This window comes from Curcuma longa, chromosome 10, assembly GCF_044706935.1.
Source record: "Curcuma longa cultivar G26 ecotype Majalengka, Jawa Barat chromosome 10, ITB_CL_G26_1.1, whole genome shotgun sequence".
NCBI lineage: Eukaryota > Viridiplantae > Streptophyta > Magnoliopsida > Zingiberales > Zingiberaceae > Curcuma > Curcuma longa.
Genome location: NC_133870.1, coordinates 11,047,034 through 11,064,475, shown reverse-complemented (window position 1 = coordinate 11,064,475; position 17,442 = coordinate 11,047,034). Strand labels below are relative to the sequence as shown.

At 35.2% G+C, this 17,442-nt stretch overlaps 1 protein-coding gene across 1 annotated transcript in view; it reads right to left on the bottom strand.

Annotated features, from left to right (window-relative positions):
- LOC141835989 (acyl-CoA hydrolase 2-like) overlaps positions 1–17,442 on the bottom strand; it is a 58,008-nt gene that overhangs the window by 2,957 nt on the left and 37,609 nt on the right. The window contains exons 9-13 of the mRNA XM_074723407.1: positions 10,305–10,417; positions 8,708–8,770; positions 8,587–8,642; positions 6,255–6,353; positions 6,090–6,146 (exon numbers count right to left, since the gene is read on the bottom strand). Coding sequence (XP_074579508.1) covers positions 6,090–6,146; positions 6,255–6,353; positions 8,587–8,642; positions 8,708–8,770; positions 10,305–10,417 — 388 coding nt within the window. The remainder of the gene's footprint in view (positions 1–6,089; positions 6,147–6,254; positions 6,354–8,586; positions 8,643–8,707; positions 8,771–10,304; positions 10,418–17,442) is intronic.

Genomic DNA, 17,442 nt, shown 5'->3' with positions numbered 1-17,442 from the left:
AATCGGCGGGTTTCCGGCCAAATCGGGGCCGGAGACCGGCCGGGGTCGACGCGCCGTCGCCTGGCGCGTCGACCCCGGCCGGTCTCCGGCCCCGATTTGGCCGGAAACCCGCCGATTTCCGGCCAACAGTGGGCGCCTCACGAACAGCGCGTTTCCAGGCGATTTTCGGCCGGATTCCGGACACCATCCGGCCGGAATCCGACGCCGGCCGGAGCGCCGGCGAGCTGCGCGTCCAACGCACCCGGTCCGACGGTCGGCGGTGATCGGACGGCGGCGCGGCGACGGCGGCAATGCGGAGAGGTCGGCTGGCGCTCACGGTGGCGCGCACGGGTTGACGCCCAGCATAGCCCGTATATATATATATATATATATATATATATATATATATATATATATATATATATATATATATATATATATATATATATATATATATATATATAAAGGTAAAGACTTTACATAATATATCAAGGTCATCCTCTCCATGCATACATCCACACCATGATTTAAAATCTCATGTCATGCTAAGTGGCATGGGTGAAACATATCGTTCCAACCATTGACTGACACAACGTTGACACCGGCACACCCCGCGCAAGGCTCCACAACCTCGTGGATGTTTAACGCAAGGCCCTACGGCCACGTGGACTCCTCGAGCGAGATCATGATAGTCGTGCAAGACTGAGTTTTTTTTCAATTTTAAAAAATCTTTATATTTTTTAACCGTTAAATATTTTTTTAGGCCGCTGAGTTTTTTTTTTTAATTTAATCTTTTAAGTGTTAATTTTTTTTTAATGGTTAATTCTTCCCCCTCTTAATTCTTCCTCCTTCCTCATATTTTAATTTCTTTTTTTATTCCTTTCATCCTTAAACACATGAAAAAATTCCTTTTTATTTTTTTTCTTATTCCTTTCCTTCTAAAAGACATAGGAAAAAACTTCCTCCTCAATTTAATTTAAATCTACATGATCTTAATAATTATGTCTAGATTTTAATTAATCCTAAATTAATTTTTATTCAATCTTAATTTTTAAAATATTAATTTAACCTAATAAGTATTAAAACCGTATCGGCACGACACAATACAAAACCGACCGAAACCGTATCATTTTGGTCATAAACCAAAACTCCGATACGACTCGAAATTTTAAACTATGATTCACGCAACTAGGTCATCTACACATCCATCTCTTTGTATGAAGCCCTCAATTATTAGCATGAGACATCCTTTTGGCTCTGTCCCTTGGGTGTGTTGACTCGTCATCTTAGGACTGCTTTAGCACCACATCATCCTTCACCATGCTACATTCGTCATCCCTAGTTGTGCATGACACTGTTGGATGCAACGCAAGCCCTCCACCTTGTCTTGTGTCATTCTCTGGCACAACCACAACCCTTGAAAGAATCCTCATTCCTATTTGAGGTGTGGACTATTACACCCTTTTGACTATTTGAAATCATTTTCATTTGCCACCAATGGATCCTTTTGCGACTTGTCTATAGCATACGTCAAAGAAGATGAATGGGATGTTGATGGAATTGTTATCCAAAGCTTGGTTATTGAGGATTCAAATTTTGCTAATGCAAAGATGTTGCAATAATAGATCTTCTATCTCCTTTCACAACAACCAAAGAAGCTGAGAAAATCTACTTGTGATGTCAAGGTGCTGTTTGTAGACCTATTGGCCTCTTCCTAAACAAGCACACTCCAATGCATAGGTCATACCACTTCATAATGTTGACTTTTGACAAGACCAACAATGAGAATGAAGGGAACATTTTAGTGGACCATATGGGCATGTCAAATCCCCTCTTGGTCATCCATATCCCACCATAGTTCAATTAGATTTTTTCTCATTAGCTTGGTCTAGTTCTGTTGTGGTTATTTAACTGGAGGAGTAACTCAGGCTACTTCAGCTCCAAGCTGTTGTTAGTACTTCATCTCAGCTAATCGCCTTGTTTGCCCAATGAATTTATAGTAAACTTGCTAGATCATTGAATGAAATTTTTTTGTCACCTTTGACGTCACTTCTATTTCTATTCAGAATTTAAGGATAGACAAAGAGATTGGTGTCGGGCACAAGTCTCATGGGTTGTACCCATTGGATCTGTCCTCATGGTCTTCAAGTCTCTTAACTGCATCTTCATCCCTCCATATTTACAGTCGTCTTGAGCTTGAGTAAGATGGTTCCCAATCTTTCCACTATTCAAGTTCTTAAATGTGAATAATGTCATTTAGGTAAACATACTAGATCTTTTTCCTTAGCAGTGTTCATCAACGTTAGTTCATTTGAATGTTTAGGATCCAAGTTGAGTTAGCTGCACGCTTTACTTAGTTCATTTAAATGTTCAAGTCCAAATTGAGTTAGCTCTAGCTTTAGTTTAAGATACTTTGTCACCTTCATTAATGATTATTCTCGAATGAGATGGTGTTTTCTCATTAAAATCAGTCTAAACTTTTCTTAATCTTTTCTTCCTTTTTTTTTGTTGAAATCAAAAAGCAATTTAGCACCTCTATTAAGTGTTTACACAATGATACTGCTAAAGAATACTTCTCTCACTCTTTTTAGTTCTTTTTACTGAGAGATACCATTCTTTATCAATCCTCGTGTCTAAATACACCCAGCAATATGGTGTAGAACAGAAAAAAAACATCTTATTAAGATTGTCCAAACTTTACTTCTACACATGTAGGTCCCTTTTCTTTCTATAGCAATATTATTCTCACTACATATTATCTTATTAATAATATGCTCTATATATTCTCTTCCATTATGAGTCTTTAGATGCACTTGCTTTGTTCACTTAGTGTCCCATGGCATGATAAGTTGTCTTCACGATCCATCAAATGCATTTCCCTTGGTATGGTCATCTATAAAGAGATTATTGTTGCCATCCTCCTAAACATGCTGGGATTTTCTCTCTCCAATATTATCTTTTTAAAGTCCACTCTTTTCTTTACATCTGCACCATCTCTATCTAAGTTTAGGAAGTTCTTCCATTCATACCCATTAGCTTTTCCACCTCCACATGTACCTTTCATTAGTATTTACAAACCCACCACTTGTTCCTTCTGTTGTTACTAACCCACCATCTGAGGCACCCCTGTGGGTGTACAACTCTCCCACTCTCCAATCGCTAGCTGTCATCTCAAATCTTCTTTTAATTTTGACATTCTCCTTGCTTTTCACAATGGTACTTGTATGTGTTTCACTTTTTATCCATTTTCTCATTTTATATCTTATGTATCTTTATCATCCAAATATTCTACCTTTCTATCCTCTTTGTCATCATAGTCAGTTCCCAAAAATGTTCCAGTGGCACCTTAAGATTCAGGATGGTGATAGGCTATGATCAATGAAATGGAAGATTTCCACCTTAATGACACTCGAGAGTTAGTTCCCCTTCCTCCAGGGAAGTCCACTGTGGTTTGCAAAGGAGTTTTCGTTTTTTTTCCTCTTCCTCTATTAAGTGTTCACCTAATGGTATTGTTGATCAGCTTAATGGTCTCTTGGTGGCAAAAGGACACCAAGGTTTATGATGTTGACAACCTTGATATGTTCTTTTCAGTGACTAAGATTGCTTTAGTTCAACCCCTGCTCTCACTAGTTGTTGTCTTTCACTGATCTCTGCATAGCTTGATATTAAGAATGTGTTCCTTCATCACGATCTTTCAGAGGAGGTCTATATGACAACCCCTAAGGTTTTGTTGCTCAAGGGGAGACTCGTCTAGTGTATAAGCTTAAGAAGTCTCTCTATGGACTGAAGCAATCTTTAAGAGCTTAGCTTGGGAAATTCAACTCAACTTATTATCATCGCTAGTGATGATTCCATGGAAATCGTAAAATTGAAAGGTTATTTTAATCAACATTTTCAAACAAAAGAATTGGGTAATCTTAATTGCTTCGTTAATATAGAGGTTGTTCAATTAAAAGAAGAGATATCTATATATCACAATGTAAGTATGTATCCGATATGCTTGAGGAGGCATGCATGCTAGAGACTAAACCTACAGACACTCCTAGTGTTAGATCAGTACTGAGCTCGAAAGAAGTATAGAAGGCTAGTAGAAAATTTGAACTATCCCATAGTCACTAGACTAGACATTGTTTAAGTCTATGTCATGACTATTGAATAGCAATTAGTAGGATTCTACATTACTTGAAAGGTGCTCCAGGAAAAGGTATCTTATTTGGTGATCAAGGTCATCTATAGGTCTTGGGGTACTCTAATGCAAATTGGGCATGTTCTTCCATAAATAGACAATCTACATCAGGTTATTGCATTTTCTTCAGCAGAAACCTTATTTCCTAGAAAAGTAAGAAGTAGACAATGGTGACAAGAGAGTGCAAAGGTAGAATATAAGGTCATAGCCCCAACAACATATGAGCTTGTTTAAGTGAAGCATTTGATGACCAAAAGTTAGAATATGCCCTCGAAGAGCGATGAAGTTTGTGTGAGCATCAGGTTACAAAGCATATAGCCTCAAATCCCATGTTTTAAGAAGGCCAAAGTATATAGAAAGTTCAATCTAATGAAATCATTCACTTTTTTTATTAGTTCGAATGATTAATTAGCAAACTTGTTGAAGAGGGCCTAAAATTGAGTATATTTATAACAAGCTAACTTAAGGGGGAGTGATGCATGCATAAATATGTAAAAGGTAAAGGGCCCATTTGTAACATTCACTTTTCATTATAATATATGCATAAAGATGTAGAGGGGGTACCTAGGGTTCTTGAGGAATAATTCCCCTAACAACATATAACAAAGGAATCTAACAAACCAATTAATTAATTTGTTAAACTCTTGGTTAAAGATCTCAATCTGTATCAGATTTTCGGTTATAATCGGAACGATACGATTTTGGTATCGTATTGTGTCATACTGATATGATTTTAATATTTTAAATTATAAAATATATTAATTAAAAATAAAAAAATTAATTTAAATATTAAAATAATAAAAATAATTTTTTAAAATATATATATAGGATCGCGGTGCCTTTATATGGTAAATAAATAAATATTTTATTATATATTTTCAGAATTAAAATAAATAAAATATATATATTAAATTTATAGGATAGTTTTATTAGGGTTGTTTAAATTATCCTATTTATAGTTAGGAGTTGATTAAAATTATTAATATAAGTTTAATTATTAACCTTAATTAATTTTTCTCGTCCCACCCGCACGTCTGCGGACATCCCCACCGCGAAGGTCACTGTGGTATCGTGACGCCTCCACGACCCCACGACAGCTCGTGGTGCCAATGCCGATGTCGAACTACAAGTAGAATGACAAATTTCACCCATTTCACTCGGCACAAAATAAAATTTAGTACCCATGGTTCAAATATCAGCTATGTCACACTGTGGAATATTTTCCTCTAGTGGAATGAAAAATCTAAAACGTTGGTTGTTGGGCAAGAAGCCGTCGCACTTTCAGATTTACCCTGTGGGCGAACCGGAGGAAAGGATGTCCGCCTCCAAGATTAGTTGAGCCTAAAGCCTAAATACCTAGATTAAAAATAAAAAATAAAAAAAAACTAATCTTAATTTTTACTTGGTCTACTACCGATTTTTTAGTTAAAGGAGAATAAGTGGATAGCATTTAAATTTTAGTTTCAAAGGAAAAAAAAAACTCTACTCTTTGATTCTTTTTCAAGATGATTAATTCCAAGTATCAAATAAACAACTCTTTCAGAAATTGACTTTACCACGTTATTTTAATCTTACCTCATTGTTCCTCCTAAAGTTCATCATTAATATTCTCCCCTTTGTTGAATAGATTCTGTCGGTTGTTCTATGAGCACAAGATATCCCTAACCATAAATACCCATATGATAGTGTCGATTCCAAAATTGAAATTGCGTAAGTAGTAGCACTATTTAAACACTAGATTCTTGTTGCTACAAGAAAGTTTTACCATGTTGTTTAGTGCTACAAGGAATGCTTAGCATGTAGTACTGTCTGATAAAAAACATAAAATCACATAAGCATAACAACTTGAAGTAGAACTGTATCATATGTCATCATGTACACATGCTGTATATAGTCAATAGTTCTACAATTTGCTGCAACGTACCTATGCAATGCTTCGTCATCTGAAAGTTTTCCTCTAGCTTTAAACCAATACTTCAAACTATGATGATAGAGGTAGACAAAAAAGTTGTAGTGTGTAAACTGAGGATCACATTATCTAGAGCATCACACCAAAATCAAAAAGCATGAACCACAACTGAACTATTACCTTGGATGTGACTGTTTTGACGAGTCACTTGGGTCGCAAAATTTAATTTCTATAGGCCATGGAATAAACTTTGTCCGAGCAACAGTATTTCGGTAGTGCCTGTTGGTAGTGGACATTATGTAACAAAAATAATAATGCAAAACTAGAAAACATAATACACGTCAAAAGCATAGAGAAGCTGAAAGAAGAAACTGATTGAGAACGTTGATTGTGACTATGTAGGCATATTAGGAAGATGGAATGTCAAACTTCAATGGAAGCAGTTCACAAGGATAAAAGGAAAAAGGAATGAAGCCAGAACCTAAATCCTGAAGGACCAAAATCACCTCGAACATAAAAATGATATTATTTTTCTTAAAAGCACATAGAGCACATCGTCCACATATGTGGCTGCATAATGAGGGATGGCATATGCACTATGCAATGTAGTAACCATTTGTGGTTTGCCCCTTAGGTGGCATGCACAAAATGTCATAAAGCTTATACAGGCCCCATAATGATTATTGTGGCCAAACAATCCACAGTTGGTTAGTCCAAGTTACCACATATTTGCTCAAATCAGTTCCAACCAAATAAAACACACGTTATATAGATTGAATAGATTAACATTGTCTTGTGTGTTTTATGTTGTTAGTTTTGATTCAGAAGCAAAACTTTTATGGAATTTGTAATTTCTTTTGTTTAAATTGATATGTTAAATAATATATCTAAAAAACTTTTACATGGACGCTTGTACATTAATTTTGGGGCAAATACAACCATGAATGAACAATGCTCTACGTTGTAATTTTTCATTGGCATTTTACAAATGGGCACACCTAAAGTTTGACACTTACAAACAAAGGTACCATATTTCTTAATTTTCCAAAGGATGCACCTCCCCGTATGATATTCCAAAAATACCCTTGAACTTGCCTAAATGCCTTTAAAATTTTCAAAAAAATAATCTAGATGGTTTTAGCGGCCAAGATGAATAATAAATGCATGAATGAATTCCTGAAAGCACCATGGATATAATGATAGTCTCGTATTGTCATTTTGATATTAAAAGATATTTAAGTTATTTTTCCAAAGAGACCTCGTGGTCTATTTATTTTTCAAAAAGTCATAAATAGATTCTTGAGAGCACCAGGAATGCAACAGTGGACTCATTGTTAGTTTGGCCACTTAATGACCAAAGTGTTTTCCAAAAAAAAAAACCTGAATTTTCTAAAAAAAACTGAGTGGCCTTCAAATAGTCAAAATCAATTAATAAGGATATAGATTCCAAGGAGAATCATGAAACGATGGTTATATTGTGATTTTAACCACTGAAACACTATTAAGGTGTTTTCAAGAGACACCTTCTACTGGTCAAAATCAGAAAGCTCATCATTGGATTTCTAAGAGCACCTTAAATGCAGTAGTGTCTCATGTTACCATTTCAACCACTAGAAGACTATTGCATTTATGTACAAATGTATTATTCTTATACAAGAAGCCCATCAAGGCATTTTTAGAAAAAACACTTTGATTTTGGTCTTCTAGTGGTCAAAATAGCAATATGAGGCCACATTATATTCACAACTAAACTAAGCCCAAGCACAGGACATAGATTGACCAGGAATATATTACTTTTCTTGAGACTGGTAGGAATGGAACACAGGAACATATAATCTGATGCCATGTCAATAGTGTTCACCGTTTATCTCAAAAGCCCAAAGGACCAACCTATATTTATATTTCTTAACATGAGGCATGAATTAGTAGAAAGCTTCATGGAACATCATGGCTTTTAGGAACGAGGACAAGGGGAATAAAATTTGTATCTTGTGCTTGTCTTTTCTAAGACTAGACCATATAATTTGGCAGAATATTTCTCCTAGTCCCTTTTATATAGAATCTTAATTTTGAACTGGCAAGTTTTTCCTTTACTAATTTCCCAACATATTCATATAAAAACACAACCCAGAAACTCATTTAGTTTTGACAAATTTGTCTGCATAATATCTTCTGAAAATTCTTCCCATAAAGAGTTTAACAAGTTGATTTTTTTTATGCCCTTAATAATGTGTTTTCCTCTCTCTCTCACACAGAAAGGAAATAAAACATACCCAACTTATTCTCATGGTCCATTCAACTCAACTACATGACACTCATGACATGACTAGTTATTGTTCCAAAATCAATTAACCACTGTACATTGAGTAAATATAGACTACCAATGTCAGAAACATCTTTCTCTAAATAACAAAAATTGTGAAATTGTTTTGAAATGGAAGGCATTCACTGTTTGAGAACAATGCTTAAAAGATAGGCATTTTTAGAGAAGTTGCAAGCTCATTAATTTTACATGGGAAGTCGAGGATCTGTAATTCGCCTTTCTCGTCGCTCTTCCATTGAGAGGAGCTGAAATTGAAATCATAAATTATGTTTCAAATCAATCCACATCAGAAAAGTAGTGAGATACAGACCATCTCAGGACCAGGCACACAAGGCATTAGGACTTCCTGATGTTCAAATCCTGACTCTACCTTCTGCAACAATGAAACACAAAAAACCATAATCATAATTAATTACAAGTTGTTTTCTTTTTGCAACTACTATGTAGCTTCTTACGCAGCAATTAATACCTCAATAAGCTAACTGAAATCAAGTGAGACAATTCTATATTATTTTTATATGTGGATATATTAAACCATATTTAGAGACTTGATATGACACCCAAACACTAAATATCTCATGTTGGGCTAGAGTCATAACACATAACCTCTGGTACTTGGACCCTTCATCCAAACCATCGAATATCTGACACTTGGTCACCACTGCTCTAAGTGGACATTGAATTTTGTTTTTTATTGATCACATGTAAAAAATTTAAAAATAACCAGGTTAGACATTTGGATCCATACTGATGTCAGATACTCATAGCTGAGTCCGAGTAACATAGCATATAACTATTAGCTCTAATAACACAAAGAAATATTAACGAAATATTAACGTCATTCACCGTTAAAGAGCATACCTATTTATGTCCAATTTGTTACATAAAACAGAAAATGTACTACTGATGGTTGAGAGACTCGATGCAACATTTTTAGTAGATCTTCTAAAATATGACGACTGGACTTGACCTAACTTGATCTAATCTTTGTGTGAGCTAAATCTTCTTCAGTGTAATCTTCTTCCTCAATTCTTCTTAAACTAAAAATAACATAGGATCCTAAAGGCTAAAGTTTGTGAAAATAAAGCGACAAACTGTGAAGCTTACAAGATAGATTAGTTTCAGTAAATCTGGCATCTACTTGATAGAAAATTTTGTCAAGAATTATTTGGGTTCTTACATCTACCATAAGAGGAAGAAATATAGGAAGGACTAAATTTTTGGTCATTTTTTACTTCTAGAGCTAGGAGAGACACCGTCTCCAAGAGGAAAGATATATGGAAGAGACAAACTATTAATTACTGATTTTTTTGCATATTAAAAAAATATTTTCTAAAATTTTGAACCGACAAAAATAAATCAAACTGAATCATTAAAAATAAAATTTGAGCATTGAGTTGAAGTGGAATTGGGTTCGGATTGAACCCATAGGGTAGATGTGGTGATTAGGATTACGTGAATTCAAACCAAGGTCAATTTGGAGTTATTTTGGCCAATTTGTGATTGAACCAAAGTTTAAATAGGTTAAATTGGTTCGATCGGATTTAACACTGTGCCTTGTTCTTATTAGACGAGACAACACTAGATCTAAAACATTGGAGGTATGATAAGTGAATTCAACTAAAGTTGTTTCGACACGTGTATCATGAAGTGCGTCAAGTGTCTATATGGTAATGGTGAGTGAGATTTCCAATGTTGAGTAGCATCAAGTTTTGGTAATTTACTAAAATGGTAAATTTTGAGCATGCTAGGTGACACAACACAAAATTTCAAATCAAGAAATTCCCATAGCTGGAAGGTCAAGTTTAATTTTTTACTAAAGAGCTAAGAACAATAAAGGACTACTACCCAAAATTTACAAATTGAGTTAATATTTTGATTATATGGACAAGCTAAAGAAGCATTACCTGAAATGAAGCAAGTAAGGTAAACATAGTGATTCCATGTTGTCTTGCCTCAACTTGTCTAGTAGCAAAGCTTTTCCCATCACGTGCACGTTGAACTTGATATATTATTGGCACTGCAAATAGAACATTATTGCAATAGTAAGAAGGGTGAACACAAAAAGGTATTTGTATTTTGTCTGAAGAATATTGATATAGTATGATATGAAACTAAAGCACAACAATGAAGACCCATGAAGCAAACATGAGCATGGAAAAGAAACAAAACACAAAAAAAGGATAATTAATCTTATATTATCCAAACAGTGAAACCAACAGTTAAATGATTTAGTAAAAAGATTAGGCTAAACTTGAGACAAAAATAATATATTTTCATGGCCATACTTAAGCTTTGGAATAAAGCCACTCCGCGCGTATGGCAACTATAGAAACATATGGTCCAGACTTAGGGACTAAAGTTTGCTCAAGCATAAGAAGAGCTATCAAAATCTAGTTCAAATTTACTATTGCTGTAACATACATGCTCTCATATACCCAACACTATACCAATAGCCATTGGAACACCAAAAACTTAATTTAAAAAAGTTATCCAAATTAACTAACATATGAAGCCATAAATGGGTTAGAAGTTTAATGTTGTCATGGAAGTCATCATTTCTGATCAAAAATTCAAAAACTCCACTAGTCACATACTCACATATCCTCAATCTACATTAGGAAAAATAGTTTCTAGCTTTTTCGAAACTATATAGCACCAACATTTTAAATTCACATATCTTATCTCCTCTTATTTCTCTTCCTCTCCCTGACTCATCACACAAGCGTAGCTGCCCTTATCTCCTTATATCTATCTCCAACACTTTACCAGTAATTATCAGCTCAACTTTTTTCTTTTTCTTCTTCTCACAATTTACAACCCCTTTCGCTTTTCTTCAGCTATTCTCCTCTCTTGCTTGATGTTAGAATAAATAGGTTCACATTGCTTATTTTTTTAACCGTCTAATTCTTTTATTGCTTGATACCTATCTCCTTATTTACCCCATGTTCAAGTGAGCTTCCTGCGCCACAATTTCTCAGCCTAAATCATGACATTATGCAATCTTACATGCCACACAAGCTTTTCATGAGCCATATGCTGGTGTAATCATTCGTGCTGCTAAAACCAATGAACAACTTCCTTCATGTGTGATTTATCCACACAACCAAATCTAGCAAAATCACTATCACCAACTACTACTCTCTTCTTCATCCATTGTCAGCTCATGAAGAAGAAACTCATGAGAAACAGATCTCACAGCCTCCTACTCATCACATGTAGCCCAATCGCTGTCATGCCTCCATGTTTTGCTACCCTACTTCTACGGCAGTTGCAAACTTAGATATTTGGCACATGCAACACCTTGTTCGTAATGTCAACTCTCTCTTGTCACACCCATCTTCAATATCGTTGTCTCCTAAGAGAGACAAGACGTGTCCTATTGTGAGATATGCTACTGAGTCTCATCTCATCCTTTATATTCACCTCTTCATGTGGTTTCCTTCTCTTTCTTCTATTTGTGAAGTGTTGTTGTATGCATCACCACAAGAATCCTACTCGAGAATGATTCTTGGGATCTCTCTTTATTCTTCCACTCTCTAAGTGTGCTAATTGGAATGTAATAATTCTCTATTTTTTCGATATAACACTTAGGTTACTTACCACAATATTTTATGTTGCTCCCCATTTGAAGGGGAGGGCACGAACATGGTATAGCACATAACAACCTGCTTCCTCATTCCTTGTGTTGTTTGTATGCATGATGTTAATGTTTTGACACTTTTCTTGAACTCCACATCATTGATAATTGTATGTTGTTATAATCTTACCCTCCTTGTAAAGGCTAGTGAGATCACATTCTAAATTGTGACAATCCCATCAAGTTAGAGCATTAAAAATCTTAGAAAGAGGCATGAGATTCACAAGCTTGCCATATAAATTTATATTGATGTTTTACAAGCATAGATCACAACCTCATCGAGCTTCACTAGCCATGAGAGATTGTGCCTTAAATGAGGTAGTCTAAAGAGTAGACATGGTCACATCTCAATCTCATCCACAAGGAAGCATGCGACAAGGAAGCATGTGACAAGGAAGCACGTTAAATGTTAAAATCTTCTTGGAAAACATCAACGATGAACCTTCTAATGAAGGAAACCACCAATGTATTGGATAGGAGTTCTTCAACAATTTGCATATCATTCCAATCAAAGCAATTGATGGCAAAGAGATCAGCAACTGCCACAAACCCCTCAAGAATCATAAGGCTTAGTGTCTTTGTGATGTATTCTTGCAATCTATTTCTCAATCTATTAATCACCAGGAGATGATGATCTAAATGGAAGTTTTTTGTGCCACACCATCGCATCAACATCAAGAATAGATTTTTTCCCGCTTCAAGGTCAATATAAGGTGTATCCTGTCGGACCTACATGATTCACCTGCACGACATTTAGACTCAAATAGATCAAGTAATTGTAGACTGATTCAAATCTAAAAATTGATTGGGCTTTGCCTCTCACAATTGCTTCAAACTTGAAAGCATTCAGTGCCAAGATGGGAGATCTTTACTTATGTCATGTTCTGTTGTCATGTTAATTCATTAGTGAGAAATTATAAAGAGATCTATTTAGAAGAAATTAAAAAGTTGAGCATGCTACATATTTATATTGCAATTTGAGTGGTAGTGTTTGGATAAATAGTTTCAAATTGCTTATTTGAATTTTTTTTTTTTTACTTTGGCCATATTGTTTCCTTCAACTCCGCCTGTGATAAGTTTACCTTATCATTGCCGGTCTCAAGCCCGGATAAAGGAGGAGGGTTGCGTTAGGTTGCCAGCCAGCGTTAAACTAAGGCAAACACTCATGAATGGATCCATTAAACTATTGTGTTAATGCTAGGATGTTCCCCGGAAGGAACGCGTTGCAGGGTCCGACTGTAACGTCTCGGCAAGGACCGCTACATCTCCATGAGAACTTGGGTGTAGTGTTAAATGAGCAAAAGTTCTCACACCATAGGTTGGATAAGAATAAAAATTATAGGAAAATTAATAGTCTAAGTTTTGGAACATGGAATATAGGAACCCTTACTGGTAAAACAATGGAGGTAGTAGATACGATGATTAGGAGAAGAATTAGTATTTTGTGTGTACAAGAGACAAAATGGGTAGGCGAAAAGGCAAAGTTGATAGAGAACTCGGGTTATAAGTTATGGTACACGGGGAAGAGTAAAACAAGGAATGGAGTTATAGTTCGTTAAAGGATGAAGTTGTAGGAGTAAATAGAAAGGGGGATAGAATTATAGCTCTCAAAATAGTAGTGGAGAAAGACACTATAAATGTAATTAGTGTATATGCACCTCAAGCAGAATTAGATGAAAATACCAAATCAAGGTTTTGGGATGACCTAGATGAAGTATTACAAAATATTCCATCAAATGAAATGATTTTAATAGGAGGTGATCTAAATGGACATGTTGGAGTGAAAAATGAGGAATATGAGAGGGTGCATGGGGATTATGGGTTTGGAACAAGAAATGAGGAAGGTAAAACTATACTGGATTTTGCGATAGCATATGATCTTATACTAGCTAATACGTTTTTTAAGAAAAGAGAAGAACACTTGATCACATTTAAAAGCGGGAATAATAAATCGCAAATTGACTTTCTTATGGTTAGGAAGAGGGATAGAAATATTTGTAAAGATTGTAAGGTCATTCCTGGAGAAAGTTTAACTACCCAACATAGGTTAGTAGTATTGGATATACGTCTTAAGCATAATATCCATAAAAAGAAAATATCCACTACTCCTAGAATTAAGTGGAAGTTGAAGGATGAGAAACAAAACATATTTAAGGAGAAGGTAGAAGGACAAGTATTAGGTGAAGTATACGGTGACCCTACTACGACATGGGATAAAATGGTATCAAAGTTGAAAATAATAGCCAAGAGTATACTCGACGAGTCAAAGGGGCATGTACCACCAAGTAAAGAATCTTGGTGGTGGAATGAGAAAGTACAGAAAAAAGTGAAGGAAAAAACGAATAGCCTATAAGAAATTATATATTTGCAAGAATGAAGAAAATTTAAAAAAATATACATTAGCTAAGAAGAGGCAAAAAAAGCAGTGAATGAAGCTAAAAATACAACTTTTGAGCAGTTATATCGAAAATTGGATACAAAAGAAGGAGAAAAAGACATTTATAAAATAGCTAAAGTGAGAGAGAGGAAGACAAAAGATATTAGCCAAATAAGATGTATTAAAGATAAATGCAATAGGGTATTAGTAAATGATGGAGAAATAAAAGAGCGGTGGAAGAGGTATTTTCATCAACTTTTTAATGAAGGTGTAGGTGATCAACTTAACTTAGGTAATTTAAGCAGGTCAAATGAGTATAGAAATTTAAATTTTTACCATAGAATTCAAATTTCAGAAGTAGAACAAGCTTTAAACGGAATGAAAAATGGAAAAGCCGTTGGACCAGATGATATCCCGATAGAGGTATGGAAGTGCCTAGGGAAACAAGGTATTGAATGGCTTACAAAATTATTTAACATGATATTGAAAACAAAGAAAATGCTAGATCAATGGAGAGTAAGTACTCTAATTCCCTTATATAAGAATAAGGGGGACGTACAAAATTGTGCAAATTATAGGGGCATTAAATTAATGAGTCATACCATGAAACTTTGGGAAAGAGTAATAGTAAAACGATTAAGGAAAGAGACTATGGTCACCGAAAATCAATTTGGGTTTATGCCTGGTAGGTCGACAATAGAAGTTATACATCTTCTCAGGCAACTAATTGAAAAGTATCCAGGGCAAAAGCAAGATCTACATATGATATTTATTGATTTAGAAAAAGCTTATAATAGAGTCCCAAGGGAAATTATATGGAGGATTCTAGAAAAGAGGGGTGTTAGCGTAGTATATATTGGCCTAATTAAGGATATGTATGAGGAAGTAACGACTAGAGTGAAGACTTCAGACGGATTAACTGAAGCATTTCCAATAAAATAGGGTTACATCAAGGGTCAGCTCTAAGTCCTTATCTTTTTACACTAATCATGGATGAACTTACTGGACACATTCAAGATACCGTACCATGGTGCATGTTGTTTGCAGATGATATTGTATTGGTAGATGAGACACGTGAGGGAGTAAATGCTAAATTAAAATCTTGGCGAGAAACACTAGAAGAGAAAGGTTTTAGGCTTAGTAGAGTAAAGACAGAATATATGAAATTTAAGTTTAGCAATATTGAACGTAATGAGACAAGTACTAAAATAGGAGATGATGAGTTCTCTGGAACTGAGAGTTTTAAATATTTAAGATCATTTTTGCAAGCCGATGGAGGGATTGAGAGAGATGTCTTACATAGAATACAAACAGGATGGTTGAAGTGGAGGAGAGCATCAGGTGTTTTATGTGATCCTAAAGTGCCTCTAAAACTTAAAGGAAAGTTCTATAAAACGGCAGTTAGACCTGCCATGTTATATGGCGCTGAATGTTGGGCTATGACTCGAGCACATGAGCAAAAGATGAGAGTTGCGGAGATGAGGATGTTAAGATGGATGTGTGGACATACGAAGATGGACAGAATAAGAAATGAGAGCATTAGAGAGAAAGTTGGAGTTGCATCTATTGAGGAAAAACTCCGTGAGACACGTTTAAGGTGGTACGGACATGTACTTAGACGACCGATAAATGCTCCAGTTAGGCGGTGTGAAACTATGACAAATACGCATATCAAACGAGGGCGAGGTAGACCAAAAAAGACTTGGTTAGCAACAATAAAACAAGATAAAATTTATTTAAATATAAATGATGATATAATAGGAGATAGAGCTCAATGGCGTAAAAGGATCCATATAGCCGACCCCACTTAGTGAGATAAGGCTTGGTTGTTGTTGTTGTTGTTGGTCATATTGTTTCCTTCACAAATTTGAGCTAAAGTTCAAAATTTCGAGTTGTGAAGTTTCAATCTTTGAATGAAACAATACTGTTTCAGCATCATAGTGATATTTGGATGCATGGTGTCGGTAATGGATTGGAGTTAAAGAAGGAAGAAAATGAAGTATAGGAAGAAGACATTGTCTATACCGAGCATGATTTTAAATTTTGTATCATACAAGGTAAAATGGTCGAAACATATCATTACGGTAAATTATTAAATCTCAATACCACTCAGCACACACAATGTCTCCTTCCTTTGCTTTATCTCTTTCCTCCAACTTCCAAACTATCACCGACATCATGCATCAGAGCGTTAGCACGATATTGGAACAGGATCTTTCCAATCAAAGATTGAAACTGTGACATGGATCGAAATTTTGAACCTTGGTGTCGAGTGGTATCGAGTTTTGATAATTTATTAGAACAATATGTTTCAATCGTTTCACCCAACACAGTACAACCCTTTTCTCAACATTTCCTCGACTTTGTCAACTATGATGCTTCAAAGTTAAACCACAAAAATCTTGGAGATCCCACCCATATGCATGTCATAGACATGATTTTGTGCTCAAGAGAGAAGCTTATTCCTACCTCTTGTGATTGTAGTCCAAATCTTGCCATTGGAAATTGGATGTTTATAATTATCTTCCTAATGATTGAGTTAACTGACACAAAGCTTAATTCGCTACCAAATGAGACACTCAAACTTCAAGTGTAGATTACTATGAGTTCTCTAGTTGCTGCTTCATTCAATCATTTTTGTTTTATAATTTCTTGGCAAATTTCCTAAAGAGCACACCTAAAGTTGGAAATTTTCTACCAAGTACACCTAATTTTAGAAATTCCTAGAATGCACACATAATCTCACCTTTTGTCTTTTAGATACCAATAATAACTTTATAGCCATGTTATATTTGAGAGGTATTCTAAGACAATCGCCTTAGATAATGTACTATTTATTGGATAAATAAAATCACTATTTAAGTGTATATTCTCTTTGTATTTGATTGGATCTTAAACTCAATTAATGAGGTCCACAATATAATGCATAACATGAGAGAAATATTGATTGAATCACAATTAGTGGGTATTTATATATGTGAAATTATATACGTATTAAAAGATTTCCTAGTTGATGAATTGATGAGAC